Below are 27,949 nucleotides of genomic sequence, written 5' to 3' on the forward strand. Positions count from 1 at the left end.
ATCTTCAAGCATGTGAAAAGAAATATGGCGATTAAAATTGCGGAATGTTATTCGAAACCAGTAATCAAAAAGATCTATCATGAATTTTCTTAAATACACTTATAAGAAAAATTTTAACAATACATTTCTATATTGTTAAAAAGTCAAAATAAGTATTTTTTTCTTCTCAAGTGCAAATTTGTGTTATTTTTTAATTCAACTATTCGCTGAATGAAAATTAATAGTCGGATTTAACCTTGAATTTTGCAAAATATGTTTAGTTAGTCGTGACTAAAATATTTAAAGGCAGACGTAACTTACTCGCTTGTTAAACATACGAGAGTTAAAGACAATTAGTTGTTGCTAATTTTTTTGTTATGTAAGCAATACTGTGACAGTTGTCGTTCTTTCCTTAACATAGCTGTCACAACTAAATACTATGCAAGCAGGAATTTGTTTTGTCATTTGCCCTGATATTATAGATTGTATATAGGATGTGTACAAACAGAATCCACTAATTCACCTTGAGGGTTGCATAGAATAATGTCTTGCTAAATTCAATCTCAATAAAATACAAGTAATGGATTTTAAAATGATAAGCAATTATGAATTTTTTAGGGAAATTTTGTTTTTCTCAGAGCAAGCAGCAAATTGTTTTAAACTTACTTAAATCAAGAACTAGAGCAAATTATTGATCTCCTGAGCAAAAGATCTTAGTTGGGAAGTATTTTAAAGTATATAGTATACTTTAATCAAATTACGATTGTAATCAGTATCACTGTGGTAATAATCCAATATTAGTTTTACTATAATATAACGCCAGAAGTGAGAATTTTTATGTAATAGCATAGCTTGCTTAGCTGTGTTATATCATTTTAAAATACTAAACTCTTATGAATATTTTGAGAAGTGATATTCAAAATATTTATACACTTGTAGTTTAGCATTTTTAAAATTGTACTTCCACTTTAATAACAAATTAATCCATGCATGGCTGCAAGAGGAGGTGATACACCTTACTTTGGTACTCCACAAATCAGTGAATCAAAGCTTGCTGAAAAAGGTAAAAGTAGTAATTTAAAAAGTTCATTAATATTTGTTATTATTTTAATGATTTTGATTAAAACTTATAAGATGTACTCTACATGCTGAGCTTAAATCTTAATAAATAATTTATTAAGATTTACTTCTTGATATACTTTGATGATTGTCTCTATTAATATGTAGCTAAGACCTTTTTAAAACTCAATGTAGCTCGAAAATGGCAACAGCTTCAGTCTCAAAGGTATGCAGAAAAGCGAAAATTTGGTTTTGTGGAAGCCCAAAAAGAGGACATGCCTCCAGAGCATGTCCGTAAAATTATCAGAGATCATGGTGACATGACTAGCAGAAAGTTTCGTCATGATAAGCGAGTTTATTTAGGGTAAGTTTAAAAAAATAAGCAAGAAGTATACTTAATTATTGCAATACATAATAAATTTAACCAATTATAAAAAAGATGATTTTTATGTTTTTCAGTTACTTTTACAGTTATTGAGAAGACTTAAGTTCAATAAATAAACAATATGCAAAATTGCAGCAAAGTTAAGAGTTATTTGATTAATGTAAGCTTCTTCTGTCTTTAATTCAGACCATAAAAATAAGGGTGTAATTGTTTAGAAACCTAAAAAAAATAATAGAAAAGAAATATAATTGATTTGACTTTTAATTGACTTTTCTGATTAAAAAAGTCTACAAAATGACATTGATTGGAAGTAAATGTAAAATAATAATAAGTATGTTTAAGATTGTTGCTCTGCAAAAGAACTACAAATAAAAGTTATTTGTTTTTGATACTATTCTGTTTAAAAAAAAAAAAAAAAGAACATGCAACAGATAAACAAGTGGTAAGCATATACCCTACTATCATAAATCAAATCATTACTATATTGTCACCAGAGTTGTGCTTTTATCCTTTTTTTTTTGTTACACTGCTGGGTTCTGAGGATTTCAACCTTCATCAGTCAAGAAGGGCTTATCAGTGAAGAGGACTTGTTTTTATTGATAATATTCTAGTGTTGGTGATTTTACCTCATATAGTTACTTATGTTTATTCACTGTCTGTGCTCTTGAGCGTCAATTTGATTTGTTGTTAGGTACCTGTTTTAAAGGCTGGCTACTTGAATGAACTAATCTTGTTGTTTTAAGTATTTCAAACAACTACAAAGTAATTATTTCAACAACACAAAAAACTACAAACAAGCAAAAATAGTCAGTGGTCACACTATTTTTGCTTGTTTATCTTTTAATAGTGGAGCTGGTAGCAGTTATGATACTTTTGCTTTTTTTTGGAAACTATAGTCTTCAACATGTGAGTTTTGTCTCCTGCTGAAAAGATAGATTTTTCTTTTAGCCCATATATAGCTCGATTTTTAGGAATTTTACTTAATTTTATTAATTGAACCTTAAAAATTATTTTAAATTATTATATAATTATAATTAAATATAAGCATTGAGTGATCTCAACTAGCATATAAAAATATATTGCAATGTTGCCAAATAGTGATTAGAAAATTGTTTAAAAATATGAATAAGTAAATGTAAAAAAAATAAGGATAGGTACAAATTGTTTTTCCATAAAGATCCTAAAGTTTAATATTTGCATGTGTACTATGCATATATTCAATATATAAATATCATTATTTATGCATGTAATTTGTAGTAAAAGTACAAAACTATAAATGTGATAGTATTGGAAAATAAGTTTGAATGAATCTTAAACATTGATAATATGTTATTTACTAAATTATATTTTTCTTTTTTAGTGCTCTTAAATACATGCCTCACGCAGTCTTAAAAATGTTGGAAAATATGCCAATGCCTTGGGAACAGATTCGAGATGTTAAAGTTTTGTATCATATAACTGGTGCTATTACTTTTATTGATGAAATTCCGTGGGTAGTTGAACCAATTTATATTGCACAATGGGGGTAAGTTTTTGGAGTCTGTTTAAATGATTAAGCTTAAGAAGACTTTTTCAAAAGCAATTAGATGTCATTGTGCCTAATTTTTAAAAAGTAAACTTTATTTTGAACCAGTTTTCATATTATAAAACCAATTTTCAGATGATAAAAGTACAGATTTGCACTTCTCAATGATATTTTAATTTTAGAACAATGTGGATTATGATGCGAAGAGAGAAGCGGGACCGACACCATTTCAAGAGAATGAGGTTTCCTCCTTTTGATGATGAAGAACCTCCTCTTGATTATGCTGACAACATTCTTGATGTTGAACCTTTAGAAGCTGTTCAAATTGACCTTGATCCTGAGGAAGATAAAGAAGTGCACTCATGGTTTTATGAGCATAAACCATTAGCAGATACTAAGTAGGATGTCTGATTGTATACTTTGTTGAAAAAATTTTGATGAAAAAAGTTCTTTGTATCTAACTCTAGTGTTGACAAGTTTGTGAATAAGTATGAATTAGGTTTCATTGCCTTTGATAAAATATTGAGAGAGAATGCAAATTGTAGCTGAAGTAAGTCACATCCTGGTAAAGAATTATGATGTTGAAAGAATTGTCTCAAAAAAAGTGCTTCAGAATTATGAATTATGATAAATTTTGTAGAAAAAATGTAATTTTTTTTCGATTAATTTTTTTTAAAAAATTGATACTTTAAAAAAAGCGAAACTTCCATAGTTCCATCAGTTTGCTTTGACCATTCAGAGTTTATTAACATTTAAGTAAGAATTTGATTTGTTTGTTCTTTATGAAAGTTTTTTGTATCTTCAATTAACATTAGTTATTTGATTATTACAATTCCATGCAGAAGTGTGCTAAATGAGGAATTCTTGCTTAAAAAGATATGGGTTTGTAAATTTGACAAGTTGCAAAATAATTAAAGGTCTCATCGTGTAGCAAATAATTTTATAAACTTAAGTGAAAATCTCAACAAAAATTACTTTGAGGACAAGAATAAAAAAATAACCATAAGGCAACATTTAACCATTGTGCATTTGCTATTGAGAGGGGTGTATTAAGACAGTTAAGGAGTTATATTTTGAAACCAAACCTTCAAAATAATTAGTGTAAAAGTTAGTGCAGGTTATTAAAAACTATAATAATTATAAATTATAACTTAAAGCAAAACTTATAAAATTTTATATTTGATGGAACCATATAAATTATTTTTGTGTGAAAATTTGTAAGTGGAACTATGGAAACATCACTGAGTGCGTTAAGATAGTATTAGCAGGATCAGAGAATTACTGACTTTATTTTTACTATTATCAAAAAACCACTGGATGGTAAAACCTTTAAATCAGTTACCATTTCATGTTTTTAACTAATCAATTGAATTGTTAAATCTTGGCTAGAAATCATCATCTTTTAAAAATATAATTTGATAATCTAAAAAAACTTGTCTAAAAAAAATGTTTTGAAGATCTATTTTAATAGTGGTTGGTGTGCAATATGGTTGTTTGTTTATATCTAGAAAGCTAACATTTTTGTTTAATTTAGATATATGAATGGAACTACATATCGAAGATGGAATCTCTCCATTCCTGTTATGTCAACATTATACAGATTAGGGAATCAGTTGCTTACAGATTTAGTTGATGACAATTATTTTTATTTGTTTGACTTAAAATCATTTTTTACTGCAAAAGCCTTAAACCTTGCTATTCCTGGAGGTCCTAAGTTTGAACCATTAGTACGAGACGCAACAACATATGATGAAGATTGGAATGAGTTCAATGATATTAATAAAATCATCATTCGACAGCCAATTCGAACTGAGTATCGAATAGCTTTTCCATATTTGTATAATAACTTTACAAAATATGTTCACCTTTCATGGTAAGTTTAAATGTTTTATTGTTTTTTTATCTTATAATTTTACTTTTATAAGAAAAACAGTGCCATAAATGGAAGCCACAGTTTTAAGTTAAGCATGTGGTTTTGGGAATATGGCTATATAAATCATGGATTTAGTTGCGCCCAAGATTTTAGATAAAGTGTTATTATATCTGCTTACTGAATCATATATTGTTTGTCCAATTTTTCCCTATTTCTAGTAATTTTTACTAAACTTTGTTTAGTAAATTTTTAGCTTATTTTTCATTTAGGTATCACACACCTTCTGTGGTTTTTATTAAAACAGAAGATCCTGATTTGCCAGCATTTTACTTTGATCCATTAATTAATCCAATTGCTCACCGTCATTCTGTGAAGGTTTTTTTTTTTTTTTTTTTTTTTTTTTTGCTAATACTTTAAAATTGAATTTTATCTTTAAGAAAAAGTACTGGTTTTAAAATATCTTTACTGAACAGTAGGGTAATGATGTCAAGTAATAATAGAAATAGCAAATTCTCAAACAAGGTTGCTAGCTTTTTTTTTCTTTTTTTTCTTTTTTTTTTTTTTTTCATAAATGCAAATTAAAATTTTTGTTGAGATTTTAAACTATTTTTAGGCATACCTCAAAAACCCAATTAAAGACTCATTCCATGATTTTGTATTTATTCATGCTTGCATAATTTTTGATCTTGGACTATTTTAAAGAATTTTTTAAATCTTATAGTGTACTTAGTAAGTTAAATATGATGGCATTTGAAGCCCTTTATGGACATAATTCTTTTCTATTTTGATGTTTGTGTCATCATGTCCTATATTTTTATTGTTTGCAACAAGTGATAACCCATTATATGTTAAGAAGTTGTGCTACCCATTTATAAACCATTGAAAAAAAACCTTTAGATAGTCTCTTTGCATGACTGATTTTAATAATACCATGAGGTTATCCTGAATGAAAGTGATCACTGAAGGTGCAATCTGTTTAGCTCCAACTGAATCATCTGAAACTAATACTTGCAAGTTTTGATGACTTGTCACAGTTGTACGGAAGTGACTCAGATCTCAACCAATTATTGTAAGACACTTGATACATCCTTTTTCAGTTTATTGGAAGAATAGGACTCTTAAGGTTAATGACATGCAAGTAGTTTTTGATACTTTCTGTTTGTCTTTAAATTGATGCTTTTCATTCAACTTTTTTCTCCAAATCTTGCAAATCAAATAGTTCATAGAAATTTGAGTGTTTATTTTAATCTGGATAGACTTAAAATTGAAAAATGCAGGGAATGAAACTTTTTGTTCACCTTGGTCAAGTTTATGGAGCAGAAATTTTTGAATAGTTAAAAATGATAATTAAACTGCAAGTAGGTAGTAATTTTAGATGGTTTTTGCTTCATTTATATCATTTGCTTATGAAAATTGATGTTAAATTAACTCAACATTATGATTAAACTTATGTTTTATTGATGTTTTTCATCAAAATCTTTTAAATGAAATATCTTTATTAGACAAAGTTAAAAGAATTCCTAATTTTGCATAGTTTCTCTACCATATGTGTATATTAATACCCCCAATCGTTTTCTTGAGAATCGCCAAAAATATTTAAAAAGCAGCTCTGTCATGAGAATTATCTCAATGATTAGTGAAACTAAACTTGTAAGAAAATGAAAAAACTACTGAATTGCAATACAAAGGTTGTTCAAATAAGTCAGTAAAAGTTAACACTTTTACAAAAGAAATCTTTTTGCCTGAATGATCAGATTAGCATATAAATAATCCCTATGATCTTGTTTTTCACAAGCAATAGTTTTTTGGCAACATTTGATGCTAAAAAATGAACCAAAGTGTAAATAGCGAGTGTAAGGCTTGCATAGTATACAGAATAAATCCAGATGCATCAAACATGATGTAAAAAAAGATAGTTGTATAATTAAAAACATCATAAAGTTTGTGAAAATAGGAGATTATGAGAAATTTATTCTACTTATGGTCAATATTTACTTTATCTTTTTTTGTCTAAATGGTGGTATTATTGGTCTGGAGTTAATAAAGTTTGAAAATCTAGCATAAAAATAAAAATAATTTCAAAGCAGTTATGAATATCAGTATCTAAAGTTAAGAGTTTTTCCAAACTATCAACACAAAATTTGTCATTTTTGTTAATCTGATTTTATATTTGTAATTCCCAATATATTTGATACATCCTAGTGGACAGTCATGAATACAAAAAAAAAAATTATATTTAAATTGTTAAACAATATTAAATTGCCATTAAATAACAAGTGTTATTGCATTGGTAGCTTTAATTCAAAGTTAAAGATACTTTTTAAAGATAAAGCAATTAAAATGTCATAAGTTATTAGCATAGTTGTCTACAATATTTTTTAATGAAGCTAAATGATGTAACATTTGTGTAATTAATGTTATAATTTGTATAGTTAATTTGTACTGTAATATTTTAATAATTAATTTTAAGATACAATAGTTTTAAAAGTAATTCTATGCAGTAGTGCTGTAAATCTTTATTTTGTTTTAGGTAACTGAGCCTGTTGTTGAAGAGGATGAGGAGTTTGAGCTTCCAGAAGATTATCAACCATTTTTACAAGATTCTCCATTATATACTGATAACACTGCAAATGGTAAAATATTTTTCTTGGTTGGGTAGAAAATGTTTTATTGAACATCAAAGTTAAATTTAAGTTGACTCTGTTTTTTATAAGGTATTGGATTGCTTTGGGCTCCCCGTCCTTTCAACATTCGCTCTGGCACAACAAGACGGGCTTTAGATATTCCACTTGTAAAAACTTGGTAATGATATCAATTTTGTTTTTAGCTGTAAAACTTATGTTTAATAAGTTATTAGGGAAAGAAAATTTGAAAGTTTTAGTAAGAATATGAAATTTGAGCTAAATAGCCTACAAGGGGAAGTTTGACTGCATTAAGTTAAATTACTTGTGTAATGGTTGTACTTGATTGTCAAAAGAAGTTAACAGATTTTTAAAATGAAATGTAAACTGCATAAGCAATTAAGAAAATTTAAACACCGTACCTAATGTCTTGTAAACAGTTTGACAATTTGTCATGTAATAAAGTCTATAAAAAGCTTTATTAGTAGTAACTTGCTCATAAGTTCACTAAAGTTTATGTGGTTGTTATCTCCCAGCTTGACTAATTTTAGATGTAAAATTTTCATAAGCAACTTGTTTATACATTAATATCCCTAAGAGATATGTAATAGCAAAACTAATGTAAAAGGTGCTTTATCACATTTTCAAAATTCAAGATGATTATATTCAATTTGGAGTTTATTTTAAACATAAAAGAAGTTTATGTTAAAAAACTTATTGAACAAAAGTTTTAAATTTAAAATACAAAATATACTAATATCAAGTTTTTGTCTTGTTTTAAAAATTTGACTAAAATATTTAGGTACATGGAACATTGCCCATCTTCTCACCCTGTAAAGGTTCGTGTATCTTACCAGAAATTGCTAAAGTATTTTGTTCTGAATGCACTTCATCATCGCCCACCTAAAGCTATGAAGAAGCGATTTTTGTTCAGATCATTTAAATCTACTAAATTCTTTCAGACTACTAAGTTAGATTGGGTAGAAGCTAGCTTACAAGTTTGTCGTCAAGGTTATAACATGTTAAATTTATTAATTCATCGAAAGAATCTCAATTACTTACATTTGGATTACAACTTTAACTTAAAACCTGTTAAAACTCTAACAACAAAAGAGCGTAAGAAGTCTCGATTTGGTAATGCATTTCATTTGTGTAGAGAAATTCTACGACTTTCAAAGCTTGTGGTAGATTCACATGTACAATACAGACTTGGAAATGTAGATGCTTTCCAGGTATCTAGGTTTTTTACTTTTTTGAGTTTTTATTTTGGTTTGGTGTTTATTTTTATGGATCAAATTAAAAAGATGGTGCTATCTTAAATTACAAATTGCAACATGTAAGTGAATGAACACTCAAAAATTGCATATTTTTACAGTGTTGACATTTTGGATTAATTTTTTCTATTATAAAAGCAGAATGTTTTTTAAAAATGTTTTTAATTTTTTGTCAACTTATTAGCTGTCGTAAACAGTTGCTTATTTAAATTATTGCTGGAAGCATAGATTTTATAATTTAAGTATTTTTTTATGTTTAAAAATCTCTTTCTTATGTTTCTTCAATCTCTTTCTTTATGTTTAAAAATCTCTTTCTTAAAAAAAAAAAGAATAAGCTTACAGATTTGCATGAGAAACAGTTCCTGGTTGCCTGAACAGAACATTTTTGATCTGGTGAAAGCAGATCAGCTCAGCTAGTTCAAAATAATATCTTTTTGGCAAAGCTTTCACTTCAAGAAGTATAGAGGAAACCTTCAGTGATTCTTTACCTTTACTGTCTAAAAATGTATTCTTTCCATACTCAAATTTGAAAAGTTGAGAGATGACAATCTATACATAAAACCAATCATCCTGAAGCTTTTTGAATAGAGAATAATCTGGTTTGCAAGTTGGTCTTTGTATTTTAAAAATATTTTTGATAGTTATTTTAAAATGTTCATTAAGTCTAGTACAAACCCATTTATATATACCAGTATTTGAAGCTGTTAAATGTCATACCAAAAAATCTCCTCTTTCAGTTCAGATTATTTCAGGTTCACTTTAGTCTATTGTTCACCTGTTGAACTAATACATGGGAGTATATTCCTAACAGAGTATTTTTGCCTAGACAATTAGTAATTACTGCTTTTGTCTCTTGTTAATTTTCTACCTTTGATGACTTCTTGAACGCTTTTACCATTAAAATGTAGCGTAGTTAGGGATTCTTTTGGCAAAAAGTGTATTTTAAAGTTGTAATAGAATGTAATACAAAATCAAGTTCGCAAAAAGTTGTTAATTTGAGAGACCAGGTTTAAATAATTAATGTCATTATCTTTTGGTTGCGCATGTGTTCAAAGTTATCATTTTTAAAATAATATTTATCATTTTTATATTAGCTGTAACATTTATAAACAGGTTTTTTTACTGAAAACGTTTTTGTGTAAAGAGTAGTAAGTCCAAAAAACTATGTTGAACAATTGAACATTTCCATTTACTCATTATTAGCTGAAAGTTTGAAATCTGGTATATGGTTGAAATTAGGTATGATTGACTTTGGCAACAGAGTTGTTTGGATGTAAGTATTTGAAAGACAAATAAATAGTTTTTGAATGATCACTATATGGGGTTGACTGCCAATTTTGACCTGATTTTGCAAATTGTAATTATTTTATACTTAGTTTTATCATAAAAACTTCAAAGAAAAAATATTTCTTCTTTTCCATAAGCAATCTTCACCTCAAAAAATGTTAAAATTACTTTATTTATTTGATAATCTTTTTGTTTAATCTCTCTTTAGCTTGCTGATGGTATCCAATACATTTTTGCCCATGTTGGTCAGTTAACAGGAATGTATCGATACAAATATAAACTTATGAAACAGATTCGAATGTGTAAAGATCTAAAGCATCTTATTTACTATCGTTTTAATACAGTAAGGAGTAGTTGATCATTGTTTTTGTTCAAAAATACAGTTTGTTTCTAAAGTTGTTTAATTTTTAGCTTGAGGGATTAGATGTTGTATTCTTTATTTTTATTCTATGCAAATTATTCTTTCAGGGTGCAGTAGGTAAAGGGCCTGGATGTGGTATTTGGGCACCTGGATGGAGAGTGTGGCTTTTCTTCTTAAGGGGAGTTGTGCCTTTGTTAGAGAGATGGCTTGGCAATTTGCTTGCACGACAGTTTGAAGGTCGACATTCTAAAGGAGTTGCAAAAACTGTTACTAAACAAAGAGTTGAAAGTCACTATGATTTAGAGTTGCGTGCTGCTGTTATGCATGATATACTTGATATGATGCCTGAAGGTATCAAGCAAAATAAAGCTAGAACAATACTTCAACACTTGAGTGAGGCATGGAGATGTTGGAAAGCAAATATTCCATGGAAGGTTTGTTTCTGATAATAATCTATTTTTAATATTCAGCACTTACTCAAATGAGATGAAACTTCAATTTTATGAAAATAATACAGTACAATGATTTATTCCTTTTTATTGCTTTAAGCTCTGCTTCATAAACAGCATCTTTGAATGATATAAGCCTTATGATAATAATTAGTAATTTGTTTATTTTTATCTTATAACTGTCATTCTCTTTTTCCTCAATCTAATATAGTACATCATTAATGCCAAATGTGATTGCCTGTTAAATCATCTTGCTTTTAGAATTTTAGTGTAAATGTCTCTTACAGCTAAAATAGTTAAAAAGCTAGAAGCAAAAGTAATGATTATTGACAAACACACAAAGCCATTTTCATTTGATCAAATATTGGTCAATCAGTTTCAAATAAAACTGGCTGTTTGATCCTAATTATGAGATAAATGTTTCCCATAATTTTTATATTCAATTAGCAAATAAAAGGATAAGTTTTCAAGCTTTTTTTTTTTGGTATATAGGTACCTGGACTACCAATTCCAGTTGAAAATATGATTTTGCGATATGTTAAAGCAAAAGCTGATTGGTGGACTAATGTTGCACATTATAATCGTGAGCGTATTCGTCGTGGAGCTACTGTTGATAAAACTGTTTGTAAGAAAAATCTTGGTAGATTGACAAGACTTTACTTAAAAGGTATTTCTGAACCTGACGTTTTTCTAAACTTGATATTGCTTGTTAAAGTTTAGGATATGAATAGCTTTTTGTTATTGTTTTTTTATTTGTGTTTTAAAAGTTTTTTAAATAAGTTTTTTTTTTTTGAAGCAAATGTAATTTTATTTCCTTTAGCTGAACAGGAAAGGCAACATAACTACTTAAAAGATGGTCCTTACATTTCTGCTGAAGAAGCTGTTGCCATCTATACAACAACTGTACATTGGCTAGAGAGTAGAAGATTTTCACCTGTTCCATTTCCGCCATTGTCATACAAGCATGACACAAAATTGTTGATATTAGCTTTAGAAAGATTAAAAGAAGCCTATAGGTAATTTTGGTCTCTGAGATTGCTTCTATGCTTTTATTATAATTGCATTCAAATTAAAATTTAGGCAGCATTTTAAATCAAAGGCATTTTTCCTATTCATTGTCCTAAAAGTTACATAAAAGTAATAAGTTAGCTTTTCAAATAAGTATTTAAAATGGTATTTGTTTATTTGTAAATGTAAAACCTGGTTAAAAGCATTTTATTGGGTTATGTATATCCAAGTAAAGTTGCTAATATAACCTATAGTCAATTGTTTAACAGACATGGTTAAATTCAGAGAAACCAATGGGTGTAACCATCACTTTTAAACTAACATTTTTTTTTATCAATTTTTGCCCTGAAAAGAGAGATATAGTTAAGTTCTGAGAAAAATAATACAGCAGTTGGAAAGGAAAATCAATTCAATTTTCATTCAAAGCTCATTCAGTATTGGGGAAACTATCATTATAAAAAATATTAGAAGATAATGATTATATTTATCAATGGATTCATCAAAATTTTTATCATTCTTAAAACATTAAGATTTTTTTTTTTTTTAAATTTGTGTAAAGTTGAACTCTAAGTTTCTAAAAGTTCTAAAAACAGGGAGCTGAGAACTAATTGAGTTATCTATTTTTTTAATTTTTTTTTACCTATACTTAAATATTAATTTGATAACAAAATTAGAATGATCCATTTTTAGTGTTAAAAGTCGATTGAACCAATCGCAAAGAGAAGAATTAGGTCTTATTGAGCAAGCCTATGACAATCCTCATGAAGCTCTTTCAAGAATAAAGCGTCACTTATTAACACAACGAGCCTTCAAGGAAGTAAGTGTTTCTTAGTCTTAAGTCTTTCCAAAGGAAAGTCTGTTTTTGTAAAAAATTGACATTCTTTTTGCTTATAACAAATTTTTTTATCATCTAATCCTCTTAGTTAATTAGGAACAGTGCGAGAAGATGTTTAAAAGAATAGAATTTGCCTTCCTTAAAGCGCTTATATCAATACATACTCAACCCTATACATTTCTAAAAAATAAAGAAATGACTTGATTGGCAAATGAGTTCTTTTTTTTTCTTTTTCTTCATGGTACTTTTATAGTACTTCTCATAAAGTTATTTGCTGGTTGAGTCGCTATTTTTTCAAAAATTACCTTGAACACTTAAGTATATTTTAATGGATTGATCACAATCTTGTAATATGTAAATCTACCTATAGCTAATTTTTTAACAGACACAGTTGTATTCAAACAATATTAGCATCAATTTTAAACATACTTTTGTGTGTGTGTGTGTGTCATTTATAATGTTAAAAAAAAAAAAAAAAGAGTTTTTACTATGTAAATAAAAGTTAACAATGTAAAAACATGGTACAGAAATGTTACCAAGGTAGGATAACATGGTAGATCTTTTGCTGGATAGATTATATATAGTGATTTTATTTAGTAATATTTTATATCTACCTAAAGTTAATTGTTTAACAGACATGGTTGAATTCCAAAAACAAATGTATATAACCATCACTTTTAAACATACAAGTTAATCACTTAATGCACACATTATCTTAGAGTTACTGTAAAAAAATTGATCCATTTTTTTAATTTCATAATTCAATTATGCATGTAAAATAATTTTTAAAAAATGATTGAACAAACTGTGACAGACAAAAAATTAGTAATTTTAATTCTTAGAAAAAAATACTATAATAAAATCGTTATGAACAGGTCAGAGTGGCCATAAAACATTTGAGTAGCGCTGTACTACAGTCAAACATGTGAGACATGGGCAAGTCCCAAACTTGCCAACAAGCTGCTCATTATCAGACATAGGATAATTCATTAAGTTGTTAATGCAAGTTGGAAAAACTCCTTAAATTAATTGTTTCCTTAGATTTTTGACTTCAAACAAAGATAACAAACCTGGATAACAAAAATCACACTTGTTGTTTTGTTAAGTTATTTTTGAAATAAGTTGTTTAAATTTCAACAAATCGAAAAGACAGATTCATACAATTTTGAACAGATTCTATGTTTGGTTATGATCCTTATGAATTTTTAAGTTTGAAAAAATGAAATTTTAAATGACCACAACTAATGAGATTAAAAAACTAAAAGTTAAAATTCTTTTCTTTGGTACTTGCACGTTTTAACATTAAAATAAAGTTGATTTTTTTTTTTTTTAATTATTTATCGTTTTCACTGTTAGTTGACTCCACAAGAAATCACTTAACAAATTTTATTGTGAGTATTCAAAAAGAGTTACAAATTGAGATTATTTTGTGGTGATGGTGGGGGGGGAGGTATGTTTTTGGCAATTTTAAGATCAAGTGATTACATAGCATATCTGCTTTCTTTTATTTTCTCAACATGTCCTAAAAAATTTCATAAAAGCAATAATTTAGCTTTTACTATTTGGGTTGAAAATGGAATTTTTGTTCACTTTGAAATGTAAAACTTGGTTTAGAGCATTTTATTGGATTATATATGTATATCCAAGTAAAGTTGCTAATTTAACCTAAAGTCAATTATTTAACAGACATGGTTAAATTCAGAATAACCAATGGGTTTAACCATCACTTTAAAACAAACATAAATTTTTATTATTTGTGTGTATTTTAAACAAGTTTTTGTGTTTTTGTGTAAATATTCTATACTTGGTGATGTTCCTTATGCATTGTTAAGTTTAAAAAATGTGTAATTTTAAATCACCATAAATAATACAAAACATTTTCACTCAAAGTAAGTTTCAACTAGTGGTTGAAGATTTTGCTTTGGCATTTGCATGTTTTAACATTTACTCATTCAAATGTAATGATAAAGATAAGCCCTAAAACTTCTATGTTTTGATTTTAGTTCTTTTTTAGTTTTAATTCTTCTCCATTTTAATTTCTTACAAGTAATGGTTAAATAAAAGTTTAACTAAAAAAAGTCTTTTGTTCTTAAGTAATATACCATAAGTTGTTATTTATTATTAATCTGAAATTACAAAATTTCTAAGTTAATTTGATTCACACCATTTTAAGGTTGGCATTGAGTTTATGGACTTGTACAGCCATTTAGTACCTGTCTATGATGTAGAGCCACTTGAAAAAATAACTGATGCATATCTAGATCAGTATTTGTGGTATGAGGCAGACAAAAGACGCTTGTTTCCGCCATGGATTAAACCTGCTGATACAGAACCTCCTCCACTGCTTGTTTACAAATGGTGTCAAGGTTAATTTTGTTGCTTTTCAATAACTTTGTGTTACACCAAATTTTAGTTCATACACTTTTTTAACATTTGGAAATGTTTCAAAAACATTTATAAATGTTAAAATGTGTGTGAATTAAAAACTGTTATGTTTTTAAGGCAAATTTATTACTTTTGGCTTCTTTCATGAGAAACTATTTTCTAAGGTTTAAAATCCTTTAAAAGATTATTTATTATAAGTTTAAAGTTTAGCAAAAGAAGTCACAGATTTTTAACTAGTTTTTTTGCTTTCAAATTATTATGAACTGATGCTTAAATTATTGAACTAACTTTTTTAGAGTTTATTATCTTATTTATTCTTTGTTATTCATCATCCTTGTTTGTTGTTTATGTTTTGTACTGTATAAATGAAAATAAAGTGTATTGTATAATTTATTATATATTAGTATTCTTCTCAATTGACTTCTTATCAACACTATCAAGGGGAATATATTTTTTAATAGGTATCAACAACTTACAGGATGTATGGGAGACTGGAGAGGGAGAGTGTAATGTTATGATGGAATCAAAATTTGATAAAATTTATGAAAAGATTGATTTAACATTACTTAATAGATTGCTAAGGCTTATTGTTGATCATAATATTGCTGATTACATGACTGCAAAGAATAACATTGTTATTAATTACAAGGTAAACAATGATTATTAACTTCTTTATTGATGTGTGTGTGTGTGTGTGTGTGTGTGTGTGTGTGTGTGTGTGTGTGTGTGTGTGTGTGTGTGTGTGTGTGTGTGTGTGTGTGTGTGTGTGTGTATATATATATATACACACACACATCTTTTTATACATATACACTGCAGGCCAAAATGTAATTAAAAATATGATAAAAAGCCTTATTTAACGGTTGCAAAACATTCTGAAATAATTAGGGGAGAGCGGGGTTGGTTGTCACACTTTTTACATTTTAGACTGCTTAGCTTTTATTTTTCATCAAATCAATGCCAAACCTTGCGCAAAAGTAGTTTAACTATTTCCAGTAACTATTAGAATATTTTTATGACATTAAGTGAAATATTTTTTGCTGTAAAATAGAAATGTGACAACCAGCCACATAGTATGTGACAAAAAGAAATGTGACAACCAGCCACATAGTATGTGACAACCAACCCCACCCATGGGGTTGGTTGTCACATACTATGTGGCTGGTTGTCACATTTCTTGGTATGTTTTGATTATATTTAAAACTGGTACCAATAAATTTTGTTTACATAATACCAAGAATAAATCTGAATAATCTGGGAAAAAAAAGGCTATATACTGAAAAAAAGAAAATACTATATACCGAAAAATGTTTTTTTTTTAATGTAACAATAAACATATACATACATATATATATATATATATATATATATATATATATATATATATATATATATATATATATATATATATATATATATATATATATATATATATATATATATATATATATAAATAGATGCATAGATACTCTTCATCTTTAGATGAATTTAAGACTGTAGAAGTTTTTTTTTGGCAAAATTTGACTTTATCAATTCTTTTTTACTTCCATTCATAAATGATTTACAATTTTTATTAATATTTTTTTAACTAGTTTTCTTCTTTTTATAATTAGCAAGTCTTTCTTTGACAGGTGAGTTAGTAAGAATCATAGATAAACGCTTTTTCCTACCTTTTTTTTGACGCTAACCTTTGACCTGCTCAGGTATGTGACAAGTTCTTTTTCTACTTTGTCTGGCAATATCTGTTGACTTTTGTATCCTATAATGTTCATGCAGGTGGAGTTTTGATTTTTGTCAATTAGATCTGTTATAGAACCATGTGATGGGTTAGTAATAATAATTTTTTTACAACAATGTGTTAATGTTCTGTAATTAATGCGATGGTTTTTTGCTGCTGATCTAATAGAAATGTTGTTAAGCTTTACACCTTTAATAGCACACATAACGATATCTCCAGAAGTATAACCTCAATTAGTTTTTCTTTTAAAATTTCATTCTATGTTTTTACTAAGCAAAGAAAAATATTTGCAAATAATGTATGCACAAAACATTATATATATATATACACACACACACACACACGCATTAAATCTAAACAATGTACAAACAAAACAACAAACAGATGTACAAACAAAACAACAAACAGTTGAACTTCTGTATTCCTTTTTCTATAATTATATTAAACATTAGATCACAATTTAAAGTTATACACATTGAAATATAAATTATTTAGATTATAGATATTTAGTTAAACAAATATAACACATTGTTTTTAGATTTTTAAATAATATCTTTAACATTAAAATATTCCTCATTAATACAGACAAATAAACAAGGAATATCTAAAAGCGGCATTTAGTTTGCAGCACATGGAGTCAAGGCAATTGTGACAACCATCCCCATATATTTTGTGACAAGCAACCCCTTCTATGTAAGTTGCAAGACACCTGAAAATTTACCTAAAAGTGTGTGAATTATCAAAAACATATAAATCAAATAACTTGTTTTCTACATGCTAAAAAAAGCTGAAATTTACAGTGAAAAAGTTTTTTTTATGTAACATTTTGATTGAGTGATTTTAAAGTTCTAAATATTATCTACATTTCCTGTAATAAACTTTAAGACAACCAATCCTGCATGACAACCAACCCCGCTCTCCCCTACATTATATAAAGAAAGTTATTCAGTTCGTAAAATTTGCAAAAAATTAAAAGCTGCCAGAAGTACTGTACAAGATACCATCAAACAATGGAAAGAAACAGGCATTTTTGAAGACAAAAAAGATCTGTTAGACCACGGAAGACAACAAAAGCAGAAGATAATAGTATAATATTGATAAGTAAAAGAAATCAAAGACTTACGGCCCCGGAAATAACTTCAGGTTTTAATAGGAGTCATTCAAAATCTATTTCATTAACCACTACAAAACAACGTCTTAGACAAGCAGGACTCTCTGGCTGTATAGCGGTCAGGAAGCCGTTGTTACAGATTGGAAATAAAAAGAAAAGGTTACAATAGGCTATAGACCACCAAAATTAGACAGAAGAAGACTGGGGAAAAGTACTATGGACCGAATAGTCCAAATTTAACTGTTGGGCAAAGACATAGAAATTACATCAGAAGAACAACAAAAGAAAATATGATCCCAGAGTGTTTAGTGGTGACAATCAAGCGTGGTGGTGGGTCAGTTATGGTATGGGGATGTTTTTCTTAAGCTGGTGTAGGTGACCTAGTTAAAATTGAGGGTATTATAAAAAAAGAACAATATAAAACAATTCTAGAAAACAATGCTATACCTTCTGGCTCAAGAACTAATGGTTGTGGTTTTGCTTTTATGCAGGACAATGACCCTAAACACACCTCAAAGTTATCTAAGAACTATATAAAGGAACAATAGGATAATGCTATCCTCAAAAACATGACCTGGCCGGCCCAATCACCAGATTTGAACCCAATAGAGTTACTGTGGGAAGAATTGGACAGAAAGGTCAGACAAAAAATGCCCAACATCCAAAGAGCACCTGTGGCAGATATTAGAAGAATCCTAGTTATCAATTACACCCGAAATAATAAATAAATTAATAAACAGGATGCCACAGATTGCAAAAAAAGTGATAAAAACTTATGGGCTATTTTTTGATGAAAAGACAGTTTAATAATAATAGTGTTGTTAGTATTTTTTTTATTTCATTTTTTTTTCTTTTTTTTTTTCTTAAAAAGTAACTATATATCTTTTATAAAAAAAATATATTTAAATTTTTTTGAAATAGTTATGGGCGCTTTAATTAAAAAATTAAACAAAATCCAAGTGTCCAGAAACTTTTGGCCTCCAGTGTACACATAAAAATATGCTTATATATTTATATACATATAAAAATATGCTTATATTAGTTACTTTTAAATTTTAGGATATGAATCATACTAACTCTTATGGTATCATCAGAGGACTTCAATTTGCTTCATTTATTGTTCAATATTATGGGCTTGTGATGGACCTTCTTGTTCTAGGTCTTCGTCGTGCTAGTGAAATGGCTGGTCCACCTCAAATGCCAAATGATTTTTTAACCTTTCAAAGTACAGATATTGAATCAGCTCATCCTATTCGACTATATTCAAGATATGTTGATAGAATCCACATATTCTTTAGGTATTAAAATGATTTTTATTTTCACATTCAAGAAAAGATATAAAAAGTCTTTACAATTTTATTTCAGAAAAAAAAATTAGCAAATGATTATTGGTTTTCTGTATTTATGTTTTAGATTTTCAGCTGAAGATGCTCGAGACCTTATTCAGCGTTATCTTACTGAACATCCAGACCCAAATAATGAAAATATTGTAGGGTATAACAACAAGAAATGTTGGCCTCGAGATGCTAGAATGCGTCTTATGAAGCATGATGTCAATCTAGGGAGGGCTGTATTCTGGGACATCAAGAATCGCCTTCCACGATCAGTTTCAACATTGAAATGGGAGGAAAGTTTTGTTTCTGTATATAGCAAAGATAATCCAAACTTACTCTTTAATATGTGTGGTTTTGAGTGTCGATTACTTCCAAAAGTTCGAATGACAAGTGAAGAATTTACTCATCGTGATGGAGTTTGGAACTTGCAAAATGAGGTAATTCATATATAAGCAAGCACGTGTATTTTAAACATTTTTATGAGAGCATGTATTTTATAAAAAGTTTTTTATATCAATTGGGCTCAAAACTTTCTGGTCAGATATAATTAGCAATAGCTCGAGAAGTACTTAGTGAATTTATTTCAAATTTTTTTGTAATGACATTTTATATACATATAGTTAATTGTATTGGTGCTTCACTAATACTATCAGTTTATCAGTCCAAAATGAGTGAACGGGAAAAAAATTTTTTGAAAATTTTTCTTCAAACTTCAACCTACTCACATTCAAAAATTGCAAAATTGTCAAGAGTTGTTAAATCTTCAGTTGGGGACAAGCAAAGTGAATTTGATCACCTAGTCAAATACAAGAAAACCCATCCCAATCCCAAAGAGACCTCACCAAAAAGTTTGAATGCAGTCATTTCATACTCAATTTTACAATTTTAATATTAATTAAGAAAAAATTCCAAAGTGCTCAATTGATGGAGAATTAAAAGCAATTCGCAGCAGAAGGAAGCTTGTCAACCAAGAAAATTTATGCATTATGAGAACAATAAAATGTACTGCAGGATTTCTCAGTTGCCTAGTCATCAATATTATTATCAGTCAAAAATTGTCTATGTCAGCAACAAATTTAAGTATATTTAAATAGAAAAGTTTACTCCAAAGATCCTTGTGTGGCAAGTGATTTGCACAGTGAAGAATTACTGGGCACTTGTAAAAGGAATCTTGTTGAAAAAACAAATCAGCAAAAAATGACAAAGAGTTTGAGCATAAATGGATAGCAGTATTGAAAATGGCTATTGAAAGCAAGATCCAGACCATGATGGCACCTCTCAAAAAAATTTTATTACTTTCTAAGGGTCCTTTGAAATCTGTATGAACTGATTAAAAACTTTAAAAGAGACAATCAATTTCAATATAAAAAAAGTTTAGAATTCATTTCTCGAGTTATTGCTAATTATATCCAACCAGAAAATTTTGAGCCCAACTGATACTTAAACTTTCATGTGTTTTAAAATAATTTAATATATTGCATATAAAATTTTCTGTATTTTTATTTTTTTTATTTTTAAAGGTTACAAAAGAGCGAACAGCACAATGCTTCCTTCGCGTTGATGATGATTATATGAACAAATTTCATAACCGTGTGAGGCAGATTTTGATGGCATCTGGTTCTACTACTTTTACCAAAATCGTAAACAAATGGAATACTGCTTTGATAGGTCTAATGACTTATTTTCGGGAATCAGTAGTTAATACACAAGAGTTGTTAGACTTACTTGTGAAATGTGAAAACAAGGTTTATCTAATATTCCTTAATATTTATTTATGTTCTCAAATATTTAATTGATCATAATGACATCATATATAAATCATTGGTTGTAATTATAGCCATTATACGCCATATATAATAACTCAAAAAAATTGTTTTTAGATTCAAACTCGTATTAAAATTGGATTAAATTCAAAAATGCCCAGTCGTTTCCCACCTGTTGTATTTTATACACCAAAAGAACTTGGGGGTCTTGGTATGTTATCAATGGGTCATGTTTTAATTCCTCAATCAGACCTTCGGTGGTCTAAACAAACTGATGTTGGAATTACTCATTTCAGATCAGGTAATGCATAACATTCAAGTTTAACACTAAAAATTTTTAAACAATAGTCTAAATAGTTTAAACATAGTTTTTTTATTTATTGGTTCCTTAGATGGTATTTCATTTTTATTTAGCTCAAAAACTCTTTTTTTAAGGTATGAGTCATGATGAAGATCAAGTTATTCCAAACTTGTATCGCTATGTACAACCTTGGGAAAGTGAGTTTATTGATTCACAACGTGTGTGGGCAGAATATGCACTGAAAAGACAAGAAGCAAATGCACAAAATCGACGTTTGACACTTGAAGATTTAGAAGACTCTTGGGATAGAGGAATTCCTCGCATTAATACTCTGTTTCAGAAAGATCGTCATACACTTGCTTATGACAAAGGTTGGAGAGTGAGAACTGATTTCAAGCAATATCAAGTATGATTTCTATTTACTCTTTTTAAGTTGTTGGGTTAGAACGGAATAAAAACCTGAAAAAAATTTAGGTTTTTTTTAATAACTTTTAAGTTTTTTTTTTTTTGTTTTTTTTATCCAGGTTTTAAAACAAAACCCTTTTTGGTGGACTCATCAGCGTCATGATGGCAAATTATGGAATTTGAACAACTATCGCACAGATATGATACAAGCACTTGGTGGTGTTGAAGGAATTTTAGAGCACACTCTTTTTAAAGGCACATATTTCCCAACATGGGAAGGTTTGTTTTGGGAAAAAGCAAGTGGGTTTGAAGAATCAATGAAATATAAAAAACTAACTAATGCACAAAGATCTGGTTTAAATCAAATACCTAATCGGCGTTTTACACTATGGTGGTCACCCACTATCAACAGAGCTAATGTATTGACATAATTAAAATATTAGTTCTGATTTTTATACATTTGAAACATTCTAATTATCTATAAAAAGAGTTTACAATATTATTCTTTTTTAAATGTTTACATCTTTTCTTTTAGGTCTATGTTGGTTTCCAAGTACAGCTAGATTTGACTGGTATATTTATGCATGGAAAAATTCCAACTCTAAAAATTTCTCTTATTCAAATATTTCGAGCACATTTATGGCAAAAAGTTCATGAAAGTATTGTGATGGATCTTTGTCAAGTATTCTATATTTGATTGTTGTTATATAGAATTTTATGATTTGTTATGAATGTTGAATGCAAGTTTATTGTAAAAAATGTATATTTAGGTATTTGATCAAGAGCTGGATGCACTTGAAATAGAGACTGTTCAAAAGGAAACAATCCATCCGCGTAAGTCATACAAAATGAACAGTTCATGTGCCGACATACTCTTATTTGCTGCTTATAAATGGAATGTTTCAAAGCCTTCTTTACTTGCTGATTCAAAGTATGCTGTAATCATGTTTCTTATGATAGACAATTTAATCTTTGTTGAAAACCTTTGCATTATAAAATTGGGATTTTAAGGTTTCTCAAATGTTAAACTTTTTAATTTTTTGCTATTACGTTTGTTTTTGTTTTGTTTTGTTTTTGTAGCAATTTTTTATGAAAAAGTGAATGAATAATGCGTGAATAAATATGTTAATTAAAAGGAGATATTAAGCTTTCATTCCTGTAAAAAAAAGCTGATAAATTTGTTTTGTTTTTCTTCAAATAAAGAATAATCTGAAATAATTTCATGGTGTTACAATGTTAATAATAGGGACACTATGGACAACACAACTACTCAAAAGTATTGGGTCGATGTTCAGTTACGTTGGGGAGACTATGACTCTCATGATGTTGAAAGATACACTCGTGCTAAATTTCTTGATTACACTACAGATAATATGAGTATTTACCCATCACCAACTGGTGTGCTTATAGGTGTTGATCTTGCCTACAACCTGCATAGGTTTGTTACCTGTCAATTAATTTGTTTGATGTGACTTTTTAAATTCCATATAAAGTTATATTACAAACATATAAAGTTATTACAACCATATAAAGTTATATTACAACCATATAAAGTTACATTACAACCATAGAAAGTTATATTACAACCATATAAAGTTATATTACAACCATATAAAGTTATATTACAACCATAGAAAGTTATATTACAACCATAGAAAGTTATATTACAACCATATAAAGTTGTATTACAACCATATAAAGTTATATTACAAACTATGTACTAAACTTAAATTCTAAATTTCTTTCACCTGTCCAGCAGTCTGTAGCAGGTCAAACTCATTTTAACTTAACAACAGGAGTTCTCAATCATAACATCAACTTTGTTAACTTGTGTTTTTTGGAATTTGACCACAGGGATCAGTATTTAGTTTAGATATTTTGTTGGATGCTCCTAATAAAAACTTTTATGAAAACACTGTAACTCAGTATGGCTTTGGAAAGGACTAAGTAAGGGACAAAATGATAGTACTTTAGCATAAAATCATGATTGATTAATGAAAAATCTCTTAATAACAGTTGGGGGAGTTTAAAAAGCTTAGCAACTAACCTAATTTCTGCCAGAAATAATGAGTTTCACTTTTTTTTTAGTGCATTTGGTAACTGGGTTCCTGGAATGAAGCCATTGATTCAGCAGGCCATGGCTAAAATAATGAAAGCTAATCCTGCATTGTATGTACTTCGTGAGCGTGTGCGTAAAGCTCTTCAGCTTTACTCAAGTGAGCCAACAGAGCCATACCTTTCGTCTCAAAATTATGGTGAACTTTTTTCAAACCAAATTATATGGTTTGTTGATGATACAAATGTCTACCGTGTCACAATTCATAAAACCTTTGAAGGTTTGCTATTATGTTATCTTTCTGTTGTTTTTTTTTTGTTTTTTTTCTTTTTTTAATATTTTTAAAATCCTGAACTTTCGGCCTTGAATAACACAACAAGAGATTTGATAGGGGCCCGTTTTAGACCATTCTCCCCTAATGTTACTTTGCCGCTGGAAGGGATTATTAACACTGATGCGTTACCTCACCGTAAAAAATGTTTGATAAGCGCAATATAAAGCAAGTTTTTGAAAGTGCGCTCTGTCAACAATCTATTTATTTACTTCTTTTGAACAAACTTGTTAGCAGTACCAGGTAGAGCTTTTAAATACAGCTATTTGTATTACAAAGTATATTGCTGACTTGCAGTTTTTTGCAATTTAGTTTAAGTGAATTTTAAATAGGAACATTAGTATTAAACCACACTTACAAAGTAATTCTCTAAACTTGCCAGTCTTTATAACATCTTTGTAATGCAAAAGAATTCATTGTCTGTTTTTTTGATTAATCTATATATAAAAAGTATCTAAGTTTTGTATATATTAGAAGAATACTTGATAAGAAAGACAATTTCTTTTGAAACACTCAGTCAAAAAAAAAAAATTGATTCCCCAATCGCCTCAATCAACTATTCATGTTTCATAGATAATCTAAATACTGCAGTTTGAGGGGATTAGCTCTTGGTTAATTTTTTTTTTTTAAACATAATTATTTTAAGCTGCATAATTTAATCTTTGTGTAAGCTATCTGTTTTAAACATGTTTTTTTTTCCATTGTTTAATGAAGCTTTAAAAAAAAATGTAACAACTATAGAAAAAGAGTGTATTCTCCAGATTTTTTGTGATGCCGTCATCAACTGGCAAGCAATGTGTTAATAATCTATCTCTCTATAGTGAAATTATACCTATATAGGTTGTCAAATTATAACATTGTATTAAACCTAAATTGTATTATAATTTATATACTGTATTGGACATTACTGTTTTTCCCATAGGATTTTTCCATATCTTTTATGCATAGTGATTAATGTATATATATATATATATATATATATATATATATTACAATCCGTTTTGTACATTTTTTTAGGTAACTTAACTACTAAACCCATAAATGGAGCAATTTTCATTTTCAATCCCCGTACAGGACAACTTTTCTTGAAAATTATCCATACATCAGTATGGGCTGGGCAGAAACGTCTTGGCCAAGTATAATTAATTATTCTAGTTATAAATTTAATTTTAGTGCATTTACCTTATTTTTTTTTATTATTTAGAAATATTTAAATTATAATAATTCTTCATTAGCTTGCAAAATGGAAAACTGCTGAGGAGGTTGCTGCTTTAATTCGTTCTTTACCAGTGGAAGAGCAGCCGAAGCAAATTATTGTTACTAGAAAAGGAATGTTGGATCCTCTAGAGGTTTTTTTATCAGATTCATTAATTAATTTCTATAAACTATGTGTTAAAGCAGTATTTAAACTGACAAAGCATGGGTTTTAAAATAGCTTATAAATCTGGCGTTATTCTTCATTAGGTGCATTTGTTAGACTTTCCAAATATTGTTATCAAAGGAAGTGAACTGCAATTACCATTCCAAGCTTGTCTTAAAGTATGACTTATAACATTATTATTACTATCAAATAACCTTTTCTTTAGATATAAACTCTTTCAATTCATACTTTTACTTTAGGTGGAGAAACTCGGTGATCTAATTTTAAAAGCAACTGAACCGCAGATGGTTTTATTCAATTTATATGATGATTGGCTAAAAACAATATCCTCTTACACTGCTTTCTCCAGGTTGATCTTGATTCTTCGAGCTTTGCATGTAAATACTGACCGTACAAAAGTTATTCTTAAACCAGACAAAACAACTATTACAGAACCGCATCATATATGGCCTACTGTAACAGATGATGAGTGGGTTAGAATTGAGGTACATTTATGAGAAACTTTTTATTTTTTATTTTCTTTTTATTCTAATTCTTTATATATTTATTTTATGATTGTTATTTTTCTGATTTAGGTCTATTCATACATCAGTTTTGTGCCAATTTTACTTTTCTATTTTTTAAAAACTATTTTTTAATATGTTTAGGTCCAACTTAAAGATCTGATTTTAGCTGATTATGGCAAAAAGAATAAGTAAGGTTTTTTTTTTTTTTTTTATATATAATTGTTTGGTTTTTACGAACTGAACGTAACTAAGAAAAAATAATTAGTAAATAAATAAGAAAAAAAAACATGTAATGTTTTTAGTGTCAAAGTTGCTTCACTTACACAATCAGAGATTCGTGATATTATTTTTTAGTGTCAATGTTGCTTCACTTACACAATCAGAGATTCGTGATATTATTTTGGGCATGGAAATATCTGCTCCATCGCAACAAAGACAGCAAATAGCTGAAATAGAAAAGCAAACAAAAGATCAATCACAACTCACAGCAACAACGACAAAGACTACGAATATTCATGGTGACGAAATAATTGTTTCTACAACCAGCAATTATGAAAGGTCAACTTTTTCTTCAAAAACAGAATGGCGTGTTCGAGCAATCTCAGCTACTAACTTACATTTACGTACCAATCATATCTATGTATCATCGGACGACATAAAGGAAACCGGTTTTACTTACATCTTACCAAAGAATGTTCTCAAAAAGTTTATTGTCATATCAGATCTTCGTACTCAAGTAAGTTTTTAACTCATTATTTTTTCTAACAATCTTAGATTTTTGTTATTGGTTTATACTATTGTTGATTAGATTGCTGGATACATGTATGGAGTCAGTCCTACAGACAATCCTCAAGTAAAAGAGATTCGATGTATTGTGCTTGTACCACAGTGGGGCACTCATCAAACAGTTCATCTCCCGCAATCTTTACCTCAACATGATTTTTTAAAAGTACGTGTATTATAAAATTTTTAATTTGTTCTAGTATGCTTTGAAGTTGTTCTTATGCTTTCGTTTTTTGAGTTTTGATGAGGTGCTTGATTTGATTTTGGATTGGTTGATAATCTTACGTCAACCGAAAGAAAAAATAATTTAATCCTTTTTTAACTTGCTACTATTTTGTAGGAAATGGAACCACTTGGTTGGATACATACTCAGCCTAATGAGTTGCCTCAATTATCCCCTCAAGATGTCACCACTCATGCTAAAATTATGGCTGATAATCCAAGTTGGGATGGTGAGAAAACAATCGTTATCACATGCAGGTCGGTTTAATGTGCTATTAATTATGAGAAAGTCGTATTGCTGCAATATTTAATGCAACAATATTTTTTTATGTTTAGTTTTACCCCTGGATCATGCTCTTTGACTGCTTATAAATTGACTCCTTCTGGTTTTGAATGGGGTCGAAATAATAAAGATACAGGTAACAACCCTAGGGGTTATTTGCCTTCACATTATGAAAAAGTGCAAATGCTGTTATCTGATCGTTTCTTGGGTTTCTTCATGGTACCATCACAAGGACCTTGGAATTACAACTTTATGGGTAAAGTTTATTCTTATACAAGCTGTTTCCATATTTGATTTGATTTTTCAATCGATGTTTCTACTTTTTGTTTTCTCTGATTTTATTTAGGAGTGCGACATTCCGGAAATATGCGCTACGAACTTCAACTTTCCAATCCGAAAGAATTCTATCATGAAGTACATCGTCCTTCGCATTTTCTCAACTTTAGTAACATTGATGAAACGGAGCAGTCTGCTGATCGAGAAGACGCATTTGCCTAACTCAATCGTTTTAAAAAAAAAGAAAGAAAGAAAGCCTAGGGTTTTTTTTTTTTTTTTTTTTTTGCGAAATGCCAGACGTACTTCAAATGAACTTTACATTTAACTGAGTGCTCAAATACAAATAATAAAAAAACAATTTTCGATTCGCTGCACTTGTATTATTAAAAGATTGAATTATTGAATATCTTTAACTATG

General features: G+C 28.7%; 1 protein-coding gene and 1 non-coding gene across 2 annotated transcripts; both read left to right on the forward strand.

Moving 5' to 3' along the window:
- LOC145194129 (pre-mRNA-processing-splicing factor 8) lies at window positions 1–27,947 on the forward strand. Its single transcript, XM_080071731.2, has 36 exons — window positions 1–1,042; window positions 1,234–1,402; window positions 2,784–2,948; window positions 3,131–3,346; window positions 4,483–4,821; window positions 5,091–5,196; window positions 7,352–7,454; window positions 7,536–7,623; window positions 8,245–8,674; window positions 10,212–10,346; window positions 10,472–10,798; window positions 11,306–11,480; window positions 11,634–11,829; window positions 12,512–12,638; window positions 14,830–15,022; window positions 15,503–15,690; window positions 18,950–19,188; window positions 19,304–19,661; window positions 20,745–20,969; window positions 21,105–21,288; window positions 21,423–21,694; window positions 21,813–22,112; window positions 22,229–22,375; window positions 22,464–22,624; window positions 22,940–23,131; window positions 23,782–24,029; window positions 25,098–25,216; window positions 25,316–25,429; window positions 25,545–25,619; window positions 25,701–25,946; window positions 26,109–26,155; window positions 26,322–26,703; window positions 26,776–26,916; window positions 27,091–27,230; window positions 27,309–27,511; window positions 27,602–27,947. The coding sequence occupies exons 1-36, from the start codon at window positions 970–972 to the stop codon at window positions 27,751–27,753; spliced, it is 6,975 nt and encodes a 2,324-aa protein (XP_079927857.2). The 5' UTR covers window positions 1–969; the 3' UTR covers window positions 27,754–27,947.
- LOC149881306 (small nucleolar RNA SNORA79) lies at window positions 14,462–14,602 on the forward strand. The gene has a single exon (XR_016446090.1). It is a non-coding gene; the product is annotated as a small nucleolar RNA SNORA79 (small nucleolar RNA).
- Window positions 27,948–27,949: the final 2 nt, after the last annotated feature.

The sequence above is a fragment of the Hydra viridissima genome, unplaced genomic scaffold (genome assembly GCF_058129835.1).
Source record: "Hydra viridissima isolate aposymbiotic clone 2 unplaced genomic scaffold, HvirCarnegie_v1 scaffold_12, whole genome shotgun sequence".
Classification (NCBI taxonomy): domain Eukaryota; kingdom Metazoa; phylum Cnidaria; class Hydrozoa; order Anthoathecata; family Hydridae; genus Hydra; species Hydra viridissima.